At 38.7% G+C, this 21,384-nt stretch overlaps 1 protein-coding gene across 26 annotated transcripts in view; it reads left to right on the top strand.

The window, feature by feature from the left end:
• Window positions 1–8,058: 8,058 nt before the first annotated feature.
• Window positions 8,059–21,384, top strand: part of PHF20L1 (PHD finger protein 20 like 1) — a 75,207-nt gene continuing 61,881 nt past the window's right edge. For 16 of the 26 annotated variants that reach the window (XM_082719793.1, XM_082719790.1, XM_082719788.1 and 13 more), the window contains exons 1-2: window positions 8,059–8,404; window positions 10,580–10,699. In XM_082719793.1, coding sequence (XP_082575919.1) covers window positions 10,617–10,699 — 83 coding nt within the window. In that variant the 5' untranslated portion in view covers window positions 8,059–8,404; window positions 10,580–10,616. Of the gene's footprint in view, window positions 8,405–10,579; window positions 10,700–15,329; window positions 15,478–21,384 lie in introns of all 26 variants that reach the window. The other 10 variants (XM_082719784.1, XM_082719782.1, XM_082719796.1 and 7 more) reach the window with 7 other exon arrangements.

Genomic DNA, 21,384 nt, shown 5'->3' with positions numbered 1-21,384 from the left:
GAGCCTGCTCCCCTTCCACTCTCTCTGCCTGCCCCTCTGCCTACTTGTGATCTCTGTCAAATAAATAAATGAAATCTTAAAAAAAAAAGAAATTAAAAATAAAGCTTCCCTATGACCCTGCAATTGCACTACTGGGTATTTACACAAAAGATACAGATGTAGGGGTGCCTGGGTGGCTCAGTAGGTTAAAGCCTCTGCCTTCAGCTCAGGTCATGATCCCAGGGTCCTGGGATTGAGCCCCGCATTGGGCTCTCTGCTCGGCAGGGAGCCTGCTTCCTCCTCTCTCTCTCTGTCTACTTGTAATCTCTGTCAAATAAAATAAATAAAAACTTAAAAAAAAGATACAGATGTAGTGAAAAGAGGGGCCATGTGCACCCCAATGCTCATAGCAGCAATGGCCACGGTCGCCAAACTGTGGAAAGAACCAAGACACCCTTTGTCGGATGAATGGATAAGGAAGATGTGGTCCATATACACTATGGAGTATTATGCCTCCATCAGAAAGGATGAATACCCAACTTTGGTAGCAACATGGACGGGACTGGAAGAGATTATGTGGAGTGAAATAAGTCAAGCAGAGAGAGTCAATTATCTTATGGTTTTACTTACTTGTGGAGGATAAGGAATAACATGGAGGACGTGGGGAGATGGAGAGGAGAAGGGATTTGGGGGGATTGGAGGGGGAGAAGAACCATGAGAGATTATGGACTCTGAAAAATAATCTGAGGGTTTTGGAGGGGTGGGGGCTGGGAGGTTGGGTAAACCTGATGGTGGGAATTATGGAGGGCACATATTGCATGGAGCACTGGGTGTGGTACATAAACAATGAATTCTGGTACACTGAAAAGAATTTTTTTAAAAATGGTGTTCTATTCATCTCTATAATCTCCAGCAGCAGATACAGGGCTGATGCAAAGTAAGTCCTCGGATGTGTGTTTTCATGGAATCACAGCAAGTGAAACTGAGACCACCATCAGAAATTACAATGACTAAAAATGTTTGTCCCTGTGACCGATGAGAAAGAAACATCAGGAAACGCCTGACATTTTTTGTGTATCAGTTATAATTTGACAAAATATGTAAGACTTGTTCCATTGAGTTTAATCATCATTACAACCTTGGGAAGTAGATTTCATCCCATTTCTATGTGAGGAAAGGAGAATCAGAGATGTGTCTAGTTCCCAAACATTCTGGTAATAGTGTCAAGATTAATTTACAATTCCAAACCCCTAGCCTTTCATTATTTGAAGTTGCTATTTAATTAATTAATTTTAAAAGATTTTATGTACTTATTTGAGAGAAAAAGAGATATCAAGAGAGAGAGCATGAGCAGTGGGGAGGGGGAGAAGTAGACTCCCCACTGAGCAGGGAGTCTGGGCCCTGGGGTCATGATCTGAGCCAAAGGCAGACATTTAACCAACTGAGCGACCCAGGGGCCCCTAAGTTGCTATTTAAAAAAAAATTGCAAGAAACAAGTAAATGAATTTATTTCCTTTAAATTTAAGTCTTCTATGATCTTCAGAGTTTAAAAGAAAAGAAAGAAAATCAAATGGTGTTTACCATATCCTGGTGAAACTGGCTCTGTTGAATGTTTTGCAAAAATACAAAAGAGGAAGTAATCCAACACCTGACCACAAAGTTGTGTTTCTGCAATATTTTTTTACTGAGGCAAAACAGTGAACTGTGGCAATGTTTGTGCAGGCAAATTCCCTGCCACTACTCCCTTCTCTTCCCTCCCCCAGAAGGGCACCTTTTCATCGGAATGTCAAGAGGAGATGTTGGTATTGTGTTCTGGTCCCCACCAAGAGGACAGATGCCTAGACCAATTGCAAATGACCAGTTAGAGTGCATATTCTGACCTTGCACATTTGTGCATGCTGGCATCTATGTCATGCCCAAAGCACCTTTTTGTGTGTTGGTCTACTTGACTGCCCTGTTAAATGCCTCAAGATCAGACATTAAGCTCATTTATCACTATGCTCCTTGGGCCTAGCACAGTACTTGGCACACTGCAGATGTTCAATAAATGATTGTGGGAAGGAGATGGAAGTAGAATGATATTTTTTATCTGCCAAAGCTTGAATCAAAACTATAAAGAACGATAGGGCAATGATCATTTTAGGACCTGCCTAGAACTCTCGTTCGAAACCTTCTCATCCTCAAAGCATTTTTCAAATGCCACTTCCTCTGTGCAGTCTTCCTTGATTTGCTGAGTCAGAATACACAGAGGAATATATGTTCATTTCAAATGTAGTAATATCTAATTGAATATTAATATTGCTATTATACCTGGTTGTTTCTGTTTCCATCTTCCCACGATGGCAAGTCGCCTTTGAGTTGGATCTCTAGTTCTATTTTTCTTCCTGTTCTCTCAACATCCATTGCCCAGTGTCTAGCACTTGGGAGAATTTCAACAAAGTTTGTGAGTGATTAAACAAGCCAATGAGTGACGAAAAAATGCATGCATGCTGTCTGCCTTATCTGAGGATGCCAATGAATTAGCTCCATTCTCAAGGAAAATAATGATCAGAAAGAGGTTAAAACTGTTTGCTGCTTGGTTACTATTCATCTATATACTTGCTATGTTCTATTGCTCACCCTCTCCTCCCCAAGTTTTTTTTTTTTTTTCTTAAGATTTTATTTGCCTATTTGAAAGGCAGGGGGTGGGGGGGGACACAGCAAGAGAAAGAGGGAGGAGGAAGAATCTCAAGGAGACTGAACAGATTGTGGAGTCCTAAGTAAGTCTTGATTTCAGAACCTTGAGATCCTGACCCTGAGATCATGATCTGAACTGACACCAATAGTAGGTCAATTAACCCACTGAGCCAGCCAAGCGCCCTCTCTCCTAGTTGTAACAATCTCCAGCAATGTGTTTCTTTGGTATTGAGACCACCTCTAAAAGTAACTACCCAGGGAATCAGAAACATGAATGTTATGTCAATATCTCACTAGATTTGCCTTTCATTTGGCTTGCTTTTTAGTTTTGCAAACCAGGAAGAATGTTCTTAAGTTTTGTTGCATGGCTGTAAGTTGTAATTTGGAGTTACAGTCAGTAAATGCCATTTGCAGTGAATATTAGTTGCTTTGTTGCCCAGCTTCTGCTCTCTTTCTTCCAAGTAACAGCATCCTAATTTGCTTCAAAGGACCCACTCATTCCCATCTCTCAGTCTATGTGGTTTGGCCCGGTCTCTACTCCCACTTGCCTTATTGGGGATAGAAACCAGATCCACACCACATCAGTCCAAATCACCTCTGTGGCCATCATGCTTAGTTCACAGGCAGGCACCTGACTTAATTTAAGTCAATGAAAGAATGACTTCTAGGACTTGTTTTTTGTTCATCAAGGTGTTGTGATGACAAGACTGAAGCTGTTGGGGGTCTAGATGTGGATTCTGAGAGTCAAGCCAACCCATAGGAAACAGAGTAAAATAAAAACAGAGTAAAAAAGATATTATAATTTGATCCCTGACTCCAACTGCCCCAGAAGGCAGACTTAACCCCTCTTGATTCCACAAGCAGAAATTCCCTTTATGCCTCTATCTGTTTGCATTATATTTTCCGTCATGTGCAACCAAATGAATTCTAACGTATTACAGTTCTGAAACTTCATGTACCTTAAGAATCATGTAGGATGGCTTTTAAAGTACTGATTGCTAATCTCCAAATCTAAGACATAGGTTAGGGCACAGGGACTTGCAGTTTAACAAAGAGCCCAGGTGGGTCTAATGCAATGGTTGGAGGAGCAGTGCTTGAAAATACTGCTTAGTTAATGGGAGGGTCAAAAAAACAACAACAGAAATTGGAAGAGGTAAAAAGAATCAACATAGAAGCTGGGAGTTAAAGAAATAACTCTCCTCTGTCCTGGTATTGCAAAGGAGAAAATCTACCAAGGAATAAAGAGTTGATTCCAGATTCAATGCTTTTGCAGATAGGGAAACTTTACCCTATTTCTCTTTATTATTCCTTCTTACTTTAGGGAGCATGATTGTGTGTCTCAGTTTGTCTGGGACTGCCCATGAATCCACTCGTTATTCTGCCATAATTATAATAGCAACTTTTTTTTTTTTTTTTTTTTTACTCTCCTAAGTGTCCAGGTTTGGATGACAAACTCTTGGTCACTCTATTGTTTCAGGAAAGTCTGCACAAAAAGGACTTCTTTATCATTCAGATCTCTTGCTGCATTTTTAAGCTTTTGCTGAGTGAAACATATTTTTTCCCCCTATTGTATGGCCTTTACTAGCAGACAGATATTTCAAAATCACTACCGCCAAGTCAAAAATTCTTAAAAATCTCAGAAAGCCGTATATTTTCTGAGTAACATATGAACTTCCAGTAAAAGTAAATAAATAAAGTTGTTTATGCCATCTGATTGTCTTTAGAGTTGACTCATTTTAAGAAAGCAACATATAAACCCATACATTGCAAAGGAAATTGTGTTAGAGATGCGACCAGGATACTCTGTGGACATATGGGAGAGATTGTATCTCTCCATTCTGTTCGTACATGGGCGAGAGGTCAACAGCAAGAGATTAATTCTGGAAAAATTATCACTTCTGGTCAGTTGTAAAGGGGGTAGAATGACAGGCAAGACAAGCAGGTTCATAGGCAGGGGAAGGAAGTGAGGTTTGTGCCATTTTCAAATATTTTTAAACACCTGGAATAGAGAGTTGCCATAGGTGTCTATTCCAACAGTTCAGGTCTTTATTCAACTAGTATATTAACAAATTTTTTTGAATTGTTTGCTTTTCTTCTTTGGTGCTGATTATAAGATTCGAGAAAAATACACAGACAAAATGGCTTTCTTGTGTGTCATATGTAACAAAGAGTATGTGATATTTTGTAGTAACTTTTTCCTCCCTTAAAATAAGTAGATAGAATTGTCAAATATTCCAGGAGATAGAATGGTTCCATATTTATATTTTTAATGTCGGAGGAATTTAGTTCAGTGATTTCTGCTTAGGGACCGTTGTTTCAAGATAATTTGCTCACTGCTTGTTTGGTTCCACTCAAACACAGCTGTAAGTTCTTTCTTTCTATATTTGGCAATGAACTGACTGATGGCTAACATTAACCATCTGGATGAGGGGTGCATTGGGTGGGAGACAGGGGAGGGGACATAGCAATGCTTAGCTTCACTGCATGGCTAGGAAGTCATCTCTAGACTTTTCTACTTCTTATATCCCTGCCCCAGTCCTGAACTTTGCGTCTATATGGTCAAAAGAGGCAAAGATAGAGCATATGAGTTTTCTTCAGTTTTATCAAATTTAATGCCCCCTTCATGAGTTAATATTATGTAATATTCTCTGGACTTTTCTAAAATTAAATTCATAGGTGGTATAATCAAGCTACATACATTTTAAAAATTAATATAATGACATAACAATAACATAAAAACAAACTTTATGGAGATAATCTATAATAAAAAGAACATGTATTTCAATACATAAGTGTTCAGCCATGACTCACAAAGAGACATAATGAAGTCATCAAATGCTTGCATCAAAATTTAGATTTACCTTGAATGTAACAGCTACAGATACAGAGAGATACAGGTATATTGTATCAGTGCCTCAAATACTATGAGTAGCTTTGTCAATGGCAGTAATTTCATTTACTTCATCTAAAGATGGAGTAATACACAAACAATGAATTGTGGAACACTACATAAAAATCTAATGATGTACTGTATGGTGACTAACATAAAATAACAAAAAAAATGGGATAAACTCTTGGATGTGTTTGTAAAAAAAGAACAATCTTCCCTCATACTGCATGGTTGCTTCACTCCTTGAAAAGTTGTATTTATTAAAACCTTGCAAAATACTTTGTGCGTTGGTCCAAAACTGAGTTCTAGGCTTAGACAATTATGAAAAAGGTTTTGACCTACATGAGTGTTTAGAGGGACATTCAAAGTCATGCATGACCTGGGACAGTTCTTCAAGATATGGGACTGCACTGTGTGCCTTAGGATGTCTAGAAGACCTCTTCTGTGCCCACTAAATTGCAGCAGTACCCTACCTCAATCATGTGACAACTAAGAATGTTCCCTTCCCCATTTCCAAAGTGTCCTTTAGTGGATAGTATTAAGTCCACTGAAAATACATACCTGTAAAATTCACAAGCTGGGAATCATTTACATAAGATCTCATTTCATTTTTTTTTTCTTTCAAGTTGTATTATTGGCGGGGTCCCTTATTAAGTCCCAATTAAAATAGAAGAAATATATTTTCAGGGTAGATTGGTGAATTCTTAACAAATGGTGTAGAGCAGATAGAATCCATGTTATCCTTTATGTATACATTTTAAATTGAAAGCAATCTCAAATTTTCATTGATGTTAACAACAGATATTAATTTTTTTCTCACTGGCTTATGAGTGAGCTTGGGTTCTTCCAGGGTTCAGGTAGTTAGCTCTAGGCTGAAAGTCAGAAATTTGGTCCCTGGTACTGTCACTGCTGTTAGAGAAGATTTTCCTTATTTTCAACATCACCAGCAGCTTTTCATACAGTCTTCAAGGCTGAGAAGAGCACTTTTGCTGGAAGAGAGACAGGGAATGGGAGCTTCTGACATTTTCATCTTATTTAGTGTGAGTTTGACTCTGCCTTCGAGAGTCATAAGGTGTATCGTCAGTTTGTATTTGGTTATGCTGCATCACAAAGAACTTCCAAACTCTCAAAAGCTTAAAAGAATGAACATTTATTTTTCTCCTTATATTACATATAAGTTGTAAATCAGTACCGAGTTCTGGGCTCATCATGATCTGTCTAGAATCTGGGTGACTAGAGCAGCTGTCATCTCAAATATTGCTTATCACTGTGCCAGAGACAGAAAACTGGATGAATTGCGCTTTAAAACTACCAGCTGGCCATGACAAAGTTCATTTCAAATTTTATTTTACTACCCAAAGCAAATCAAAAGGCCACACATAATTCTAAGGCGGGCAGAAAGTATAATCCTGTCATATGTCCAGGAGATCCTGGAAATATATGGTATACTACACTAATGACAACCATGATGGTAAATTTTCCAAACATGGAAAGGGTTCAGATGCTGGGCAACTCCAGTACAAGGCAATTGTCCACTAGAGACTGTCTTATTTACATCTTTTCTATATATCGCCATGCTCAGTCTAGCTCAGTAGCTATTAGTAACATAGTAAGTGCTGAATGAATGTCTCTGGAATAAAAGGATATGAATATAGTTGTTTAAATTACCAAATCTCACTATAATTAAAGCTTAAAGAGAGATACTTTGCTATTTTAACTCCACACTATAAAGCATGATAAATATAAGTGTTATTTGTATGCAATGTTGCATTTAGAAAGCTTGAGATCCAGAGTGGTACATTGGAAAGAGAGAGAAAAAAGACTTTCATCTCAACATTGGTTTGAATGTGTTCACTTGTTGGTTTCCCCTCCTGTGGGGACACTTTCTCCTGTGCCTAAGTCAGAGTCTGGTACATGGTAGAGATACCAGAAAAGTAGCTCTGCTATCCTTAGCTGGGTATTCTTGGGGAAGTCACGTCCCTTTACCCAGAGGCTCCTTAGCTTCACAAGACACACACACACACACACACACAGATCTTAGTAATATGTGCCTTTTGTACTGTAAGTATCTCATCTAATAGAAAGCAATACAATTGTGCTAATGCGGTTGTCATGTGATGCGCTAGCAACCGAGTAACTTCCACACGGCGTCCACTCAATAGCTGTTCGCTGACTGTGGCAACAACCATTCGCTCTATTCTTCTTGTGGAATGGGAAGAGTGCAGTGCATTTACCGAAGTTTGTTCAAGGGGCTGGGGTTGAGTTGTTCTGGGAACGTGTTTCCTATCAAATCGACACTAATAATTCCCAGTGGGCTGTGTCCCCATCTCTCAAAGGTCAAACACTTCACAACTACTAATGGGCTCCTGGTGCTCGCTTTCTCTCTTTTGCTAATCACGACCACTCCCGCTAGCCGTCAGCCAACTGCTGCAAAGCCCCGCCTCCCAGGGCGGCTCTCCAATCGGCTGCGCAGCCTGGGCCCAACCCTCGCGAGTCACGTGATGCATCCAGGCCCGCTTCCGGCGCGTCGCGGGCGGCTGACGTCGCTGGGACCGGCGTCGCGTCAGGGCTGGCCGGCGGTGGTGGCGGCGGCGGCGGCGGCGGCGGCGGCGGCGGCGGCGGCAGCGGCGGAGGCGGCGATGGCTGCGGACGCTGAGCGGGCTTGAGGGCTCGGACCTGCTACCTTCCGCGCGACTTCGGGCGCGACTCAGCTCTGCGGCCCCAGCTCGCTCCCCTCCTGCTTCCTCCCCGGCCGCTGCCTGGGCGGAGGCGGAGGCGGAGGCCCGGGCTGGCCGCCCTGCTCGTGTCCCGGCTCGGCCCCAGACGGCCCGGCTGCTGTGCGGAGAGGAGGCCGAGTCGGTAAGAGGCGGCGGCGGTGGCGGGGCCTGGAGGCCGCCTGGATCCCGTCTGGCCGCCGGGACGCCCCCGCGCTGGTATCTCTCCGGCCCGCTCCCCTCTCGCGTCCCTCCCCTTAACTCGCCGCCTCTATTGTCTGGACGCCGCCGCTCCCTCTCCTCCTCCCTTCCTTCCCCCCTGCCGAGGGCCGGACGGCTGTCAAACCTGGAGGCTTCTCGCGCTCCCCGCCAGGCCGGTCTGCGCCCTTCCTGTGTCTCTGCCAGCCCCTCCCGCCCCGCATCCACCCCCTACCTTCTGTGGCCCCGCGGCCATTCTCTGACCTTTGCTGCTTCACTTTCTCGGTGTTGTGTCTTGCTCCTTTCCTTTTCCCTCCTAGTTGTCATCTCGTGCAGCGTTAACCGTCCTGATAAATGTTTGCCATTCTTGTTTGCCTTCTTTTCGGTTTCTGTTCCTCCGCGTTCTCTCTGTCCCTTTTTCTCTTTTTGCTTCAAGTCTCCCCCTCCCGTCCCCCCGCCCCCCGCCCCCCCGCCGCCAGAGACAGTCTTACTTTGCCTTTTCTTTATTTCAAATCCCTAGTCATCCTCCTCTCTCCACCCAGGGAAAAGGAAATTGTGCCTCAACCCAAAGTATCCCTGAGAGTTTGTATGTCTTAACTCCACGTTTATGGGTTCGATGTTTGACTATAGAAAATAGTGTAACTAGTCAACACCTCTTTCTAAGTTCTTCTCGTGAAGAACAGTAGAAAAGTTTGGATAGATTTCTACACTATCCAAAGTCTGGATAGATTTCTATATTTAAGTAACTGCCTTATGTGTTATACGCTGACCAGAATTTAAAAAAAAAAAAAAAAAGCCATGCTTTTGTTCTTTTACACCACATATCTCTGGCCTAGCTTCCCCTTAACTTTAATGAACTAATCTTTGTTCTTGACATGGCCAGAGGATAGTCTCCCCCGCCCCCCATGAGCATTTAGGTTTGATTTTACATATTATTATGGGAAGTATTGGTGTTATTTTTGCCCCTTACCTATTAGATTTTTTGCAAGAGGAAAAGACAGTTGGTTTTTATTTTTCCTGCTACATTTTGTCCCTTTTGAATTGTGAGCAAACCATTTAAAAAATGCTGTAGTTGTGTATTTTCTTTTTTAACCTGAGAGAAAGCATAGTCGTATTAGTAATTCTAAATCTCTAAGAAAGGTTTTAGGGATCTCTCTTTCCCCCCAGTAACAGTAGGTTTGCATTCCTGATTCCCTGTTAATATTTTTATTTAGCCTGTCTCAAAGTGCTTCATATTGCTCAAGTACTAGTGAGTGAAAAAGGCTACCTCAGGTGTTCTGGGTGTCCAGTGTGGCCAAAAGGAGAGTAAAGAGTGTGCGTGGCAGTGATGGAGAGAGGGATATTCCTTGTCGGTTTTTGTTTGTTTGAGTTTTATGAATATTATGACCCCTTTTGTCAGTGTGGACACTGACAATATTGAAATAGAGTGAAATAAATTTTCATTAAAAAGGCATTAAGTGCATTAAAAAATCCACATCATCATTCCTTATTGAATATGAAGTATAAGGAAGACATTTCTGTTGCAGCTTTATATGTTAAATTAAAATTATTGGATCATTTGCTACCAAAGCAGGAAATCATAGCTTGAATGGAATTCATAACAAGAATTACAAGAATTATTGTTGATGTTGTCACTGGCAGAGGAGTGTCTGCTGTCCCTTCATGCTCGTTAGTGTCTTATTTAGTGTTGTATACTATGAGGCACTCAAATATTGATTGAAAACCTTCATTAATTTGTACTCTTAAGAATTTCAGCAGTCATATCCCAGAACCACTCAGGTGTCTTGATTTTTTTCAGAGATGGAAAACTGTTTTCAGCATGCGTGGAGAATTTTTGGGGGGTATTTTCAAGTTAAAATTTCAAGCATTTTAGCCATTAGCAAGGTTAAATGCTTGTCTGTTCTTTTTAAATAGTTCTTTTTCATGTTCTTTTTCCTCGATTCATGATCAAGATTGCTTGTAAGGTATATTATATCTATAGATATTGGTAATCATCATTCAGATTTCTTTGAAATTTGGCAGTTACTTTAACTTTTCATGCAATGCTTTTAAAATTCTGTTTTATTCCCTATGCATTTTATGCATTAGAATCTAACCTTTTTTTTTTTTCCCCCCTCTTGAGGTAGTGAAAAGAAAATACTGAAGAATAGGATTTCAAGATGAGTAAAAAGCCCCCAAATCGTCCTGGAATCACTTTTGAGATCGGTGCTCGTTTGGAGGCACTGGACTACTTACAAAAATGGTATGGAGAATATGGAGCTCTTGACCGAAAGCACGCCTTTGGTAGTCTTACACATGTTGGTCAGTTGCTGTTCTTTTGACAGCGGCAGAAACATTTCTGTATTCACATTTTGAATACACATGGACATTGTTTTTTAGTTTTCCTGCTCTTTAGCAAACTGTGTAGGTTTGGCATTTCAAAGCTGTTTTTTCAAAATCATTTTAAGGTGTTTGAGAACTGAAAATAATTATCTAGAATATGAAGTATAGAGAAGGTGTCAGTACTCCTGTGTACTTGATACAGGCTAGAGTGGTGGTGGGAGGGGGGAATTCGTTTAGATAGCCAGCTTCCCAAGATTTGAATAGATCTTGATGTAAATCTTTTTTCTTGGCCTGTGTCAGAGGTGATCTTTAAAATACAGAGTATGTTGATGGTTAGCACAGTCATTATTCACTATCCCATCTAAAATAAAAAAACAGTTTACCTCTTTCTCCCGGGGTTAGTGAACTAAAGACAGGTTGTTACTTTCCCATACTAAATGGGCAGTATTTTCAGACCTTTTAAAATTTCTTCTGTTCTGGCCATGTGTGATCAGTAGTGAATTTAAGCTCCTAATATACCCTTAGTAAATGGTATAAGGATAAAATCAGCACCCGGAAAGGAGAGAAGAGGAAACAACACATGGGTCAAGAGGCCATGGTAGGAATGACGAGGATTCCCTCTTTCTTCTAGAGAATGCTTTCCTCATTCCCCTAAGCTGCCCCTTAGTTCTTGTCCCTGGAAGGAAGTCTCTTGTTGTCATTCTCAGCGCTCTACCTGAGGGGGCATTTGAGAATTCCTCTCTGGGGAGTGGGGTTGGCTTGGCTCTCTTGAAGCCCATTTATTTTGATGAGAGATCTGGTGGCTTAGCAACTCCAGAACTTCATCCACTAGGCTTTTTGACATTTTCTGTCACTACAACTCCCTTGAAAACACAGTGGGTATTTTGCAAATTTGCTCTTGATTGATTTGCATTAAGTCAACTTCCTGAGTTGACAATGGCAGGCAGAGAAATCTTGTTTAGTCATGATATTTGACTTAGACAGGTCTGGGGTTTTTATCTCCAACATATGCAGCTGTAGAATTCTGCACATGTCCCTGATACCCAGGCTAATGGGCTCTGTCTTGGACACTGCGGTGGGACATTTTAAAACTATGGTTTGCTGTGGGAAGGCAGTTTTTTTGGCCCCATGCCTCTAAGGTGCATCTCAGAGGGTAGTTCTTTTTAGGGAACTTAATTGTTAGTCTTATCAGGTGGAGAATGTACATAGTACTTCAGGAGGGGCTTGGGAAGCACTTGGAACCAGGCAGTAGCATCCCTCATAGTCCTAAAGCTAAAAATTATTTCCAGACATGGTGGAGTATTCACGGGGAGCGCACATGTTCCTGATTGAGAAGCGCTGCATTAGGCCATACAACGAAAGATGCCAGTTTAGTCAGTAATTGGCCATCTTTGATTCTCATTTGACCAAAAGAAGCTTTTCACTCAGAAGGCACACTGTTAAACCTCCACATGGTATGAGAAATGATACTTCCTCTTTGATGCTGATCTTAATTAATCTTTTTTTTTAATTACCAGCTTTTGAATCACGAGTTAATTCATATTAACATATTTTCTTAGGGTTCCAAACTGACAAAGTTACAATCGAAATAGCTTCCAGTGTTGGAGGAGCACATGGTTTACTAGTTTTCTTAGAGGATTTTAGGGAAATTAACATAATTTCGGTATTAGTAAGAAATTTGCTTTCGATGGTGAAATGTTCTCTGATTCAACAGCTGTCAACTTGATGATCCAGTAGTTAAAATAAAAAGATTATGAGAGAGAACTGCTTTAAAAATCAAGCCTGAATGTGCTTTTACATTATTTGGAATTTGAGAGAAAAAAAATGATAGTTGTAGCTGAAGTTTTTTTTCATTGTCTTATGTTTCACACCAAGGCAATTTCTAAGTGCTTAGGTAGGATGGTAACAGGCATCTCTACTCGTTAATGAAGTTTAGCTTTGATTTTAATGACCCTAGTAGTAATGGTCTCCTTTTTTTCTTTTTAATTTTTAATTTTTTTTGTTGTTGTTTAGATTTTAATTATGTATTTGACAGAAAGAGATCACAAGTAGGCAGAGAGGCAGGCAGAGAGAGAGAGGAGGAAGCAGGCTCCCTGTAGAGCAGAGCCCGATGTGGGGCTTGATCCCAGGACACTGCCTGAGCCGAAGGCAGAGGCTTTAACCCACTGAGCCACCCAGGTGCCCCTAGTAATGGTCTCCTTAAAGTAAGTAACATCAGCCAAAATAATCACATATGGCAATCACTGAAATATGTCAGCAACTTGATTTTTATGAACTCATTTATATGAAGATGTTAGCATTCTGCTACAGTTGGAATTAAGGAATTAAGATATGTATATTTTATATGTATAAAATAACTACCTAGAATATGTATATAAAATATTCTAGGTAGTTGAAAGAAATGATTTTTTTATTGTGACTTTATTAGTGTAGGTAGTTTCAAGAACTAGTTAGTCTTGGGCAGTCCCTTTGATTTAGTATTAAAGTCCTTTTCTGTAGGACAACTAATTAATTACTAAGATTTATTTTGTTTTATATGGGCACAAGAGAAGTTCTGTGAGACACTCTACTCTTAATAGGTTTTACTTTTAAATAAGATAATAAACTTTGTTCTTCATATCATTGCCTTCATTAAGACCCATTCTGTATTTCATACAAATGCTGCAGATTTTTGCTTTAATATCAGGTAAAAGTGTAGAAGGATTATTCAGGTGTTGAGAAACTTTACTATTTTTTTGAGGAGCAAAATATTTACCACTGAAAGTATTCTGAACTGATTCCCCTCTCTCTTCCACCTCTCCCTCCCTATTTACTTTACTCTTCTGTTGCATCCGTAAAGAATGCTTAACCTTCCACATTTATTCAGTACATTTGGAAAAGTTTTGAGTTCTTATTTGACATGAGTATCTTTTGAACTATTACAGGCAATGAACAGGGAGGAAGCAAGAGTGCAGATAGTGCTTACTGTCTCTGCACACAGGACATTGCCAGTAAGCCGTGTATCTGTTGTGAAGGAAATGGCATCACATGTTGGTTGGTTACCTTTTACAGAGAAGGGCAGAGGGAAAGTTGTGATAGTGGAGAACCCAAAATCTCAACTTGTCCTGTGTGTAAAAGATGTTTCCTATGTAAAAAAAAAAAAAAAAAAAAAGGAAAAGAATTTTTACTGTGTGCCCTGGAAAGAAAACTGAATTCTAAATCAAGTGGGCAGAAATAAACTGAATTTAAGCTTCCACTTTTAAGTTTGGGGTAGATTTGATTTAATTGGAAGGTGCAATCTATTTTTCTCATGGAAAGGACATTATTAATGCTTGAGCAAACCATATCCTAGTCTTCAAAGTTCAGAAAGATATTCAGAAAAATACACTCTACATTTTTTAAAGTAGTGATTTATTTTTGTTTTCTAAATCACTTTAAAACTACATCAGAAAGCTCATTGATGGTTTGATTATTTACCAATAACTAACTAATGCAGGCCTAAGAAGCCAACAAAAGGCCAGTCATCTCCAGGGCCAGTATGTGGTTTTTGGGTTTCCTGTAGTGACTACACCTAACTCCTGTTGGGTATTGTAGGTTGCTTAATTTTGTTTTTGGGGGGATTGCTTAATTTTTAAAAGTATTGTAGTTTTATTTAAAACATACTGATTAATTTCTTTCTCAACAGTCTTTTAAAAGTCTTTCAAAAGACTTAATATGCTACTGTTTATAGATAACGTAATCAGCCATCTTTGGTCTTACCTCTGTCATATTTTCTATCACACTCCTGCCATTCAAATGGTGACAGATCAGATTTGTAATCTCTTGAATGCAGTGACATCATAAGATTGAAAAAGGGTACAAGTTGTTGATACAGTAGTGTATTTGGGGAAGGAGAAAGTTTAGAGTTGAAGTTCTGCTGGAGATACTGTAAGTGGATTCTAAAGATGAAAGATGCAGGTTCAAAGACTGTCACTTGCTGGTCCTGTAAATATGGGCAACCTCTTGACTTCAATTGGCTTGTCAATAAAATGGAAGCAATGTTACTGGCTTTTACTTAAGAGGATTATTTTAAGGATCAAATAATGTATTTAAACCTGCTTCAAATTCTATAAAATAGTACATAATTATTAAGCATTGAGGTAAATGCAAGGGAAGAGGGAGAGGTGAAGAATCTTTGAGGATTTGAAGACTTAAGTGTATGTTTTTAAATGTGGCTTCAGTATTGACATGAGAATGGCCTGGAATGTAGAAGGAAAGTCTTGTCATTGCAACCTGCTGTAAATCATCTTTTTTGGGTGATGATAAAATCTTTTTGTTTGTGCATAGCTTTCTAGTTACAAACACCTTTGCAAATATTTTATCTAATCACTCTGAATACTGTTCAGTGAGAAAAGATTGAACTTTTATCTTTTGAATGAAATTCAAGTAGTTACTCTACAGCAAGTGATTTATGAAAACAAAAAAAAATTCAAGTAATATAAAATTTGAAATACAGAATTAATTTAAAGCATTCAGATGAGTTAGGCTCTTCTGACCTTTTTTGGTAATATTTCTATTTAATTCTCTTATAGATCTAAAGGAAAGGAAAATGAAAAATTAAAAAAAAATTGTGACGCTGTCTCCAAGTATCAGAATTTGATAGAACAGTGTAAAATTTGAATTGACAAATGCTATTTCCACACATGGGAGTTTTTTGAACTGTATGGAACATTTTCAAATGTGAGTTTTTAAGATGTTCATTACCAGAATTTTTACAGTGTGGAAAATTGAGGATATTTAGACTATAACAAGTATAAATGCTTTTTAATTTAGGTAAAAGTACATTATTTTCTGAATAAAAAGGGTTGCTTTTTCCTAATTGAATTTAACTATTCAAAGGCAAACATTAATATAAATAAGTTGTGTTTTCTGTATTTGGAGTAGAGGAGTACTCCTGAAAAGTAGTATGTTGATCAAATTTAAAAACCAGTATCATTTTTAAATTTTACTTTAGGTGAGTTTGAAACTTGTAGAAACCTTAGGTGAATACTTTTAAAATAGGAAATCTTTTGCTAATATGAATAAAATTCTTGAATATTGGGTTTTCCTAACTGTATATTTTGAAAAAGATTCTTTTGAGTCACTGCCTACCTTTGAAAGCGTAATTAGAGCTGTAGACTCAGAAAAATGTACATCATATTTATATGCCAAAATACTGAGTTATATATTACAGGTGGTCATAGAAAACTTATCCATGGGCTCCAGATTAAGACTCTTCTAGCAGAGAATTTCAAATTGAAATCTGTATGATAGGTTTTTTTAATTCTGAGATTTTTACATTCTGAAAGTCACTAATTTTGAATCTGAAGATCTAAATGAGCTCCGTTTAACCATCAAGCAAGTCTGCATCAGTGCACAAAGACTGTAGTTAACTTAATTTGTTAAAATTTTCATCAGTAAGCGCCCTATAAACTTTTAAAGTGAAGATCTTTCTCCTCCTCCCCTCAAAAAATATAGAAAGCAAGGTTAGACAAGGGTCAGAGTACATGTATTCATTATAAAATACACCTGGTTCTTGTTCTTACTCTGTTGTTCTTTTCATTATATTGATTTATTTTCTATAGAGCTTTTTCTTCTCTGCTCAAGTTTTTTGCTTATCCTAGTTTTCTTGGAAGGTGAGAGAAAACAAATCCAGGGAAAAGTAAGTTTAACTGGAAGTCAGGAGATAATGGGTTCTCAGTGCTGTTCTGTTGTGAACTCTGCGACTCTGGAAAGTTAGTTCTCTGCTTTAATGTCCTTAAAATGAGGGTGTGACATATTAGGTAATCTTTCAGGTCCCTTGAATTAGAAACTCAGATTTCTCTTACCTACTTTCCATGTAGGGAGGGAGGATTTTTTAAATCTCACTTTTGGATGGGTAAGTAGCATAGACTTGAGGCAGAAGTAAGAGACAAAAAGTAGAAGTCATACATAGTTTGCTCAAAACTGCTGGGCACTAAAAGAACTTTGAGAAAAAATGAGTTGAAAAAGTAGGGAAAGGTGAATCTAGTTTGGAACAAAAATAATAATTTTGAAGGTTGGAGTATAGTGGTATTGGGGCACATGGTTACCCTTTCTCCTTCCTGCTCTCCCACTCATTTAAATACTTCCATTGTGTAATTCTGAAATTACATAGTCATAACTATTGGCTTAGAAAAGTATATGTAACTAGTCAGATGCTTTAACTCCTTAATTTTCCATGTGGTAATAATTCATCGATTGATTCTCTTGCAAAGTTCACTGATGCTGTAGTTTTTTTGTGTTTTTGTTTTTGTGGTTGGTTTTTTTTTTGGCTGGGGGGGATGCTGTAGTTTTGAAAGTGATTCAGGTGAAGTCTAGAAGAGTGAGTCTCAAACTTAGCTTCCTGGGATTCACCTAGAAGGTTTGTTAAACATAATCACTAAGCCAATATCCAAAACTTGTGATTCAGTAGGTGTGAAGTGGGGCCCAGTAATTTGCCTTCCTAAAAAGTTTCTGGGTGATGCTGCTGCTGCTTCTCTGGGAACAGCATGTGAGAACCACTGGCCTAGAGTGTACAGAATTATTAACCGAAGGATAAAGTTTTTTGAGTTGGATAGCAGTGGAAATATCCAGGATTATTTTTGAATTTATAGTCTATTTTTACTTCTGTTAGTTGGAAGAAGTAAAGTGTAAATACTTGACAAAGTGATGCCTGATTGAAAACTTTTTTTTTTTTTTTTTTTTTTTTGCTGTTTTCCAGTAAAATAGAGCATACTGATCTACATGAATTTCATGTGCTTCAGTTTTCTTGCTCTTCCAATTGCTGTAATTACCACTACATGGCTGGATAGTTGGATTTAGATTCTTGTTGCTGTGGGTGGGAAAAAGACTGTCCCTGGTTTTAATTAATTATGGATCACTGTTGTGAGATTGTAACTTCTATAATGATTCAGAATATATAGGAAATACTCAGTATGTCACTAGAATTTTATAAGGAGCCTGTCATGTATGGAATGATCTTTACCAGTTTAGAAATGACAGATCTGAGGTTTGGAGATACTAACTTTTTTATTCTAGTTCATCTGGAGTAAAAGTCAGAAAAATCATCTTATAGCCAGGTTCTTTTGACTGTGAGTCTGGTGATCTCGTTACAATAACCTGTTGCCACACATAGGGACTCCCTGAGGTTTGAGCCTCAGCTTCAGGGAGTAAAGGGGCTCAGTGTTCATAGGCTATCTTAATTCCTGACTTTCTCTAGTGATATGTATCTGTCTGGTGTTTAGAAGGGCCCTGAGGTCCAGCATGCCCATATCATTCTTGTTCTGTGGAATTGGCTTTTGCAAGGCAGGTTAATTGCTGGCCTGTCTGTCCTAGAAACCCTCCTTCTCAAGCTCACTTTTGAATCGAGCCTTCAAGCTGATCATTTCCTGGCCTCCTTCACAAATGCATAGTAACGTAAAGTCCAGGAACCTCTGTCTTCTTGTGCTGTGTTCTGTGTGTCAGTGTGTGCGTGCACACTACACTTATATAATGGCAGGGGTTGGATTGGAAGAGAAGACGGTTTTATTTGCTTATCTGACATTTGATTGAAGGTCGGCCGTCATGTATCACATGCTTTCAACTCTGAAAAATGTTTAGCAATTCTGGTTTTGCTGAGTAGTCAGAACTGGTATCTACAGATGCTGAAAAGTTTTTAATTTTGTTTTTGATTCTTGAAGTGAGAAAAAAATACTCAGTTTTAAATATGAGTAGTATAATATTTTTAGAAGCAATTAACTTGATATTGAAGAGACAGCTTAGTTTTGCTATTGTTCATAAGGGTTCTAGTTTTTAGTACTTTTATATGACTTTTTATTTCAAAGAACTATTGACTATCCCTACTATCACCTTCCATAGATCATTATTCAGCAAAAAGAACTTTTCTTTTTATTAAATTAGAAATTGATATGCCAGTATTATGTTATTTCAGTAACTATAATTAATTCAACTTTGAGAGAATTGTTGCAGTGAATTTGAAGAAAATTTGGATATTTAATATTCAATGTGTCTTAAAAGTCTGTTTTTTCATTGCCAAAAAGCTAACCCTCTTTAATTAAAAATGAATCTGTTCTAGTTCATTATGGTTCGGTAAGGTAACAAAGTATAAGCTTCTTACATGAAGTGATTTTATCCCTAAAGATACCCAGCAGAGCTTACTGAATTTTGGCAGGTTGGTAAAGAATGAACCCAGAGTTTTGGGGATATCATGAGATGTGGTTACTGTAATTTTGGCAAGGGAATTATGACTTAGGAGGCAAAAACCAAGTATAGGATTATATTTGTCAGACTAGTTTAGTAAATATTATTTTTAAAGTCACTTAGTGTTTTTCTTAGTTCTATAGGAAATCATGCTCTATAGATTCCTTCCTGTATTTGGGGCTTGGGGGGGCAGAGGGAGAGGAGAGAAAGAATCTTAAGCAGGTTCCACACTCAGCATGGCACCCCACACAGGGCTTGATCTGATAACTGCAAGATCTTTTTTTCTTTTTTAAAGATTTTTATTTATTTATTTATTTGAGAGAGAGCATGAGAGGAGAGGTGGTCAGAGGGAGAAGCAGACTTTCCATGGAGCTGGGAGCCTGATACGGGACTCGATCCCGGGACTCCGGGAACGTGACCTGAGCCGAAGGCGGTTGCTTAACCAACTGAGCCACCCAGGCGCCCCACAACTGCAGGATCTTGACCTGAGCCCAAACTGAGAGTTGGATGCCTAACCAACTGAGCCATCCAGGTGCCCCAGATTCCTATCTTAATTTTTAAATTTATATTATAACAATCTGTATACACAATGGAATATTACATCTCCATCACATGTAAGAAAGGATGGATACCCAGCTTTTGCATCAACGTGAATGGGACTGGAGGAGATCATGCCGAGTAAAATAAGTCAAACAGAGAAAGGCGGTTATCATATGGTCTCATTTATTTGTGGAACAGAGGACATGAGGAGAAGGGAATAATGAAGGGGGAGAAACTGGAGTGGGAGACGAACCATGAGAGACTGTGGACTTTCAGAAACAAACTGAGGGTTTTAGAGGAGATGGAGGTTGGGGAGCTGGGTGAGCCTGGTGACAGGTATTAAGGAGGGCATGGATTGCATGGAGCACTGGGTGTTTGCAAACAATGAATTATGGAACACTATATCAAAAACTAATGATGTACTGTATGATGACTAATACAACACAATTAAAAAAAAATCTAAAATTTATAGCAATTTTGAAACACCCTAAAGGTTAAGCTACTCTTTTCTCAGACTCTTATATTTTAATGCGGTGTTTCATACTTAGGCACAGTTGAGATATAGTACACCTTTTGTCTTGAGAAGTTCTAATAATAAAACGAGCCTTTCTATGCATAGGGAGATTTTGTTTTGTTCTGTGTAATTATATCTGTTTTCTGTACTCTTTGGGCTAACAAAAATCAACTTTAGGCATTTTGTATCAAAAACACTTATATAAAATTGAATTTTCAAGAAAAAATAAACAGGATATAATGTGACTTTCATCTTACTTTTGTTTTCAGTACCTCTTGGTAAGAGTACCCTATATTTGAAACACTGCAGTAAGTGTGATAGGAGTTGAAAATCATCAGTTGGCAAGATGCCGAATATATATTGCACAGTCTTTAAAGACAGACAAACCTCAGTTCGAGATCTGCTTAAATATCTGTTTTTACTTGAGCAAGTTACTTAACGGTTCAGAGCCTCTGTGACCTTTCTCTAATAACTGGAAGCAGTAATAGTACCTAACTCAGAAAGGTTCTTTGAGGAGTAAGCAAGATGAGTGATTATTAAAATCTTATCATGGTTTTTGTCAATCAGAGGCACTTAATAAATGTTAGGTTTAATGAAAAAAAAATAGCATGAATATTGGTTATTTTATGTAGAGAGGAGTCTGCTTGGGAGACGAGTGAATGTAAATCCTTAAAACTTGAATCAGTAGGTATATAAGCACCTATAGCTACCTGTAGTAGTAAAATAATTTTTTAAGTGCTAAATATTAAGAAATAGGAACTAAGTGGACGTCAACCTGCTAGAGTTTTGAGTTTTGTTGCAAAAGTAATGAAGAATTTGGTCCTGTTGATTTGAACAAAGTATATGAAATATACAGACTTGTGGTACAATACCAGAAGTATTTTGGGTGGCATTTTTTTGGGGGTAGAGTAGGAAAGGAATTCTTGATAGTCTAATTAAGTCTTGCGGTGGGAGATGGTAATGAGTAGAGAGTAGGTGTAGGCACTTTGATTGGTTAGAACTGACTGTGAATGAATGTAGGGATGGCAGGAGATTGAGGTGCTAGGGAGGTGGACAGCAGTAGGAGTTTGAATCCCGGGATCTGAAATGAAATCTTTATTTGAAAGGTGGTGGCATCAAGGTTCTAAAGGAAGTCAACGTGGCTAACTCGGATCTTACCTGTTCTTTGCTGCAAAGGTCGTGGACAGATAGGCAGCGGGGTGGTCTGGTGGCTTATACTGGACATGTGTCCTGGGGGTGGACGCCTCTGAAAAGAGGATGTGAGGGATGATGTCATGGGACGCTTAGAATTCAGTGTTGGAGAAGATGTGATTTTTGACATACAAGCTATTATCTGAATGTTCTGGAAAGTCTAG

This window comes from Mustela nivalis, assembly GCF_964662115.1.
Source record: "Mustela nivalis genome assembly, chromosome: 2".
Taxonomy (NCBI): domain Eukaryota; kingdom Metazoa; phylum Chordata; class Mammalia; order Carnivora; family Mustelidae; genus Mustela; species Mustela nivalis.
Note: the sequence above shows the minus strand (reverse complement) of the source record. Positions and strands in the feature narration are given on the sequence as shown.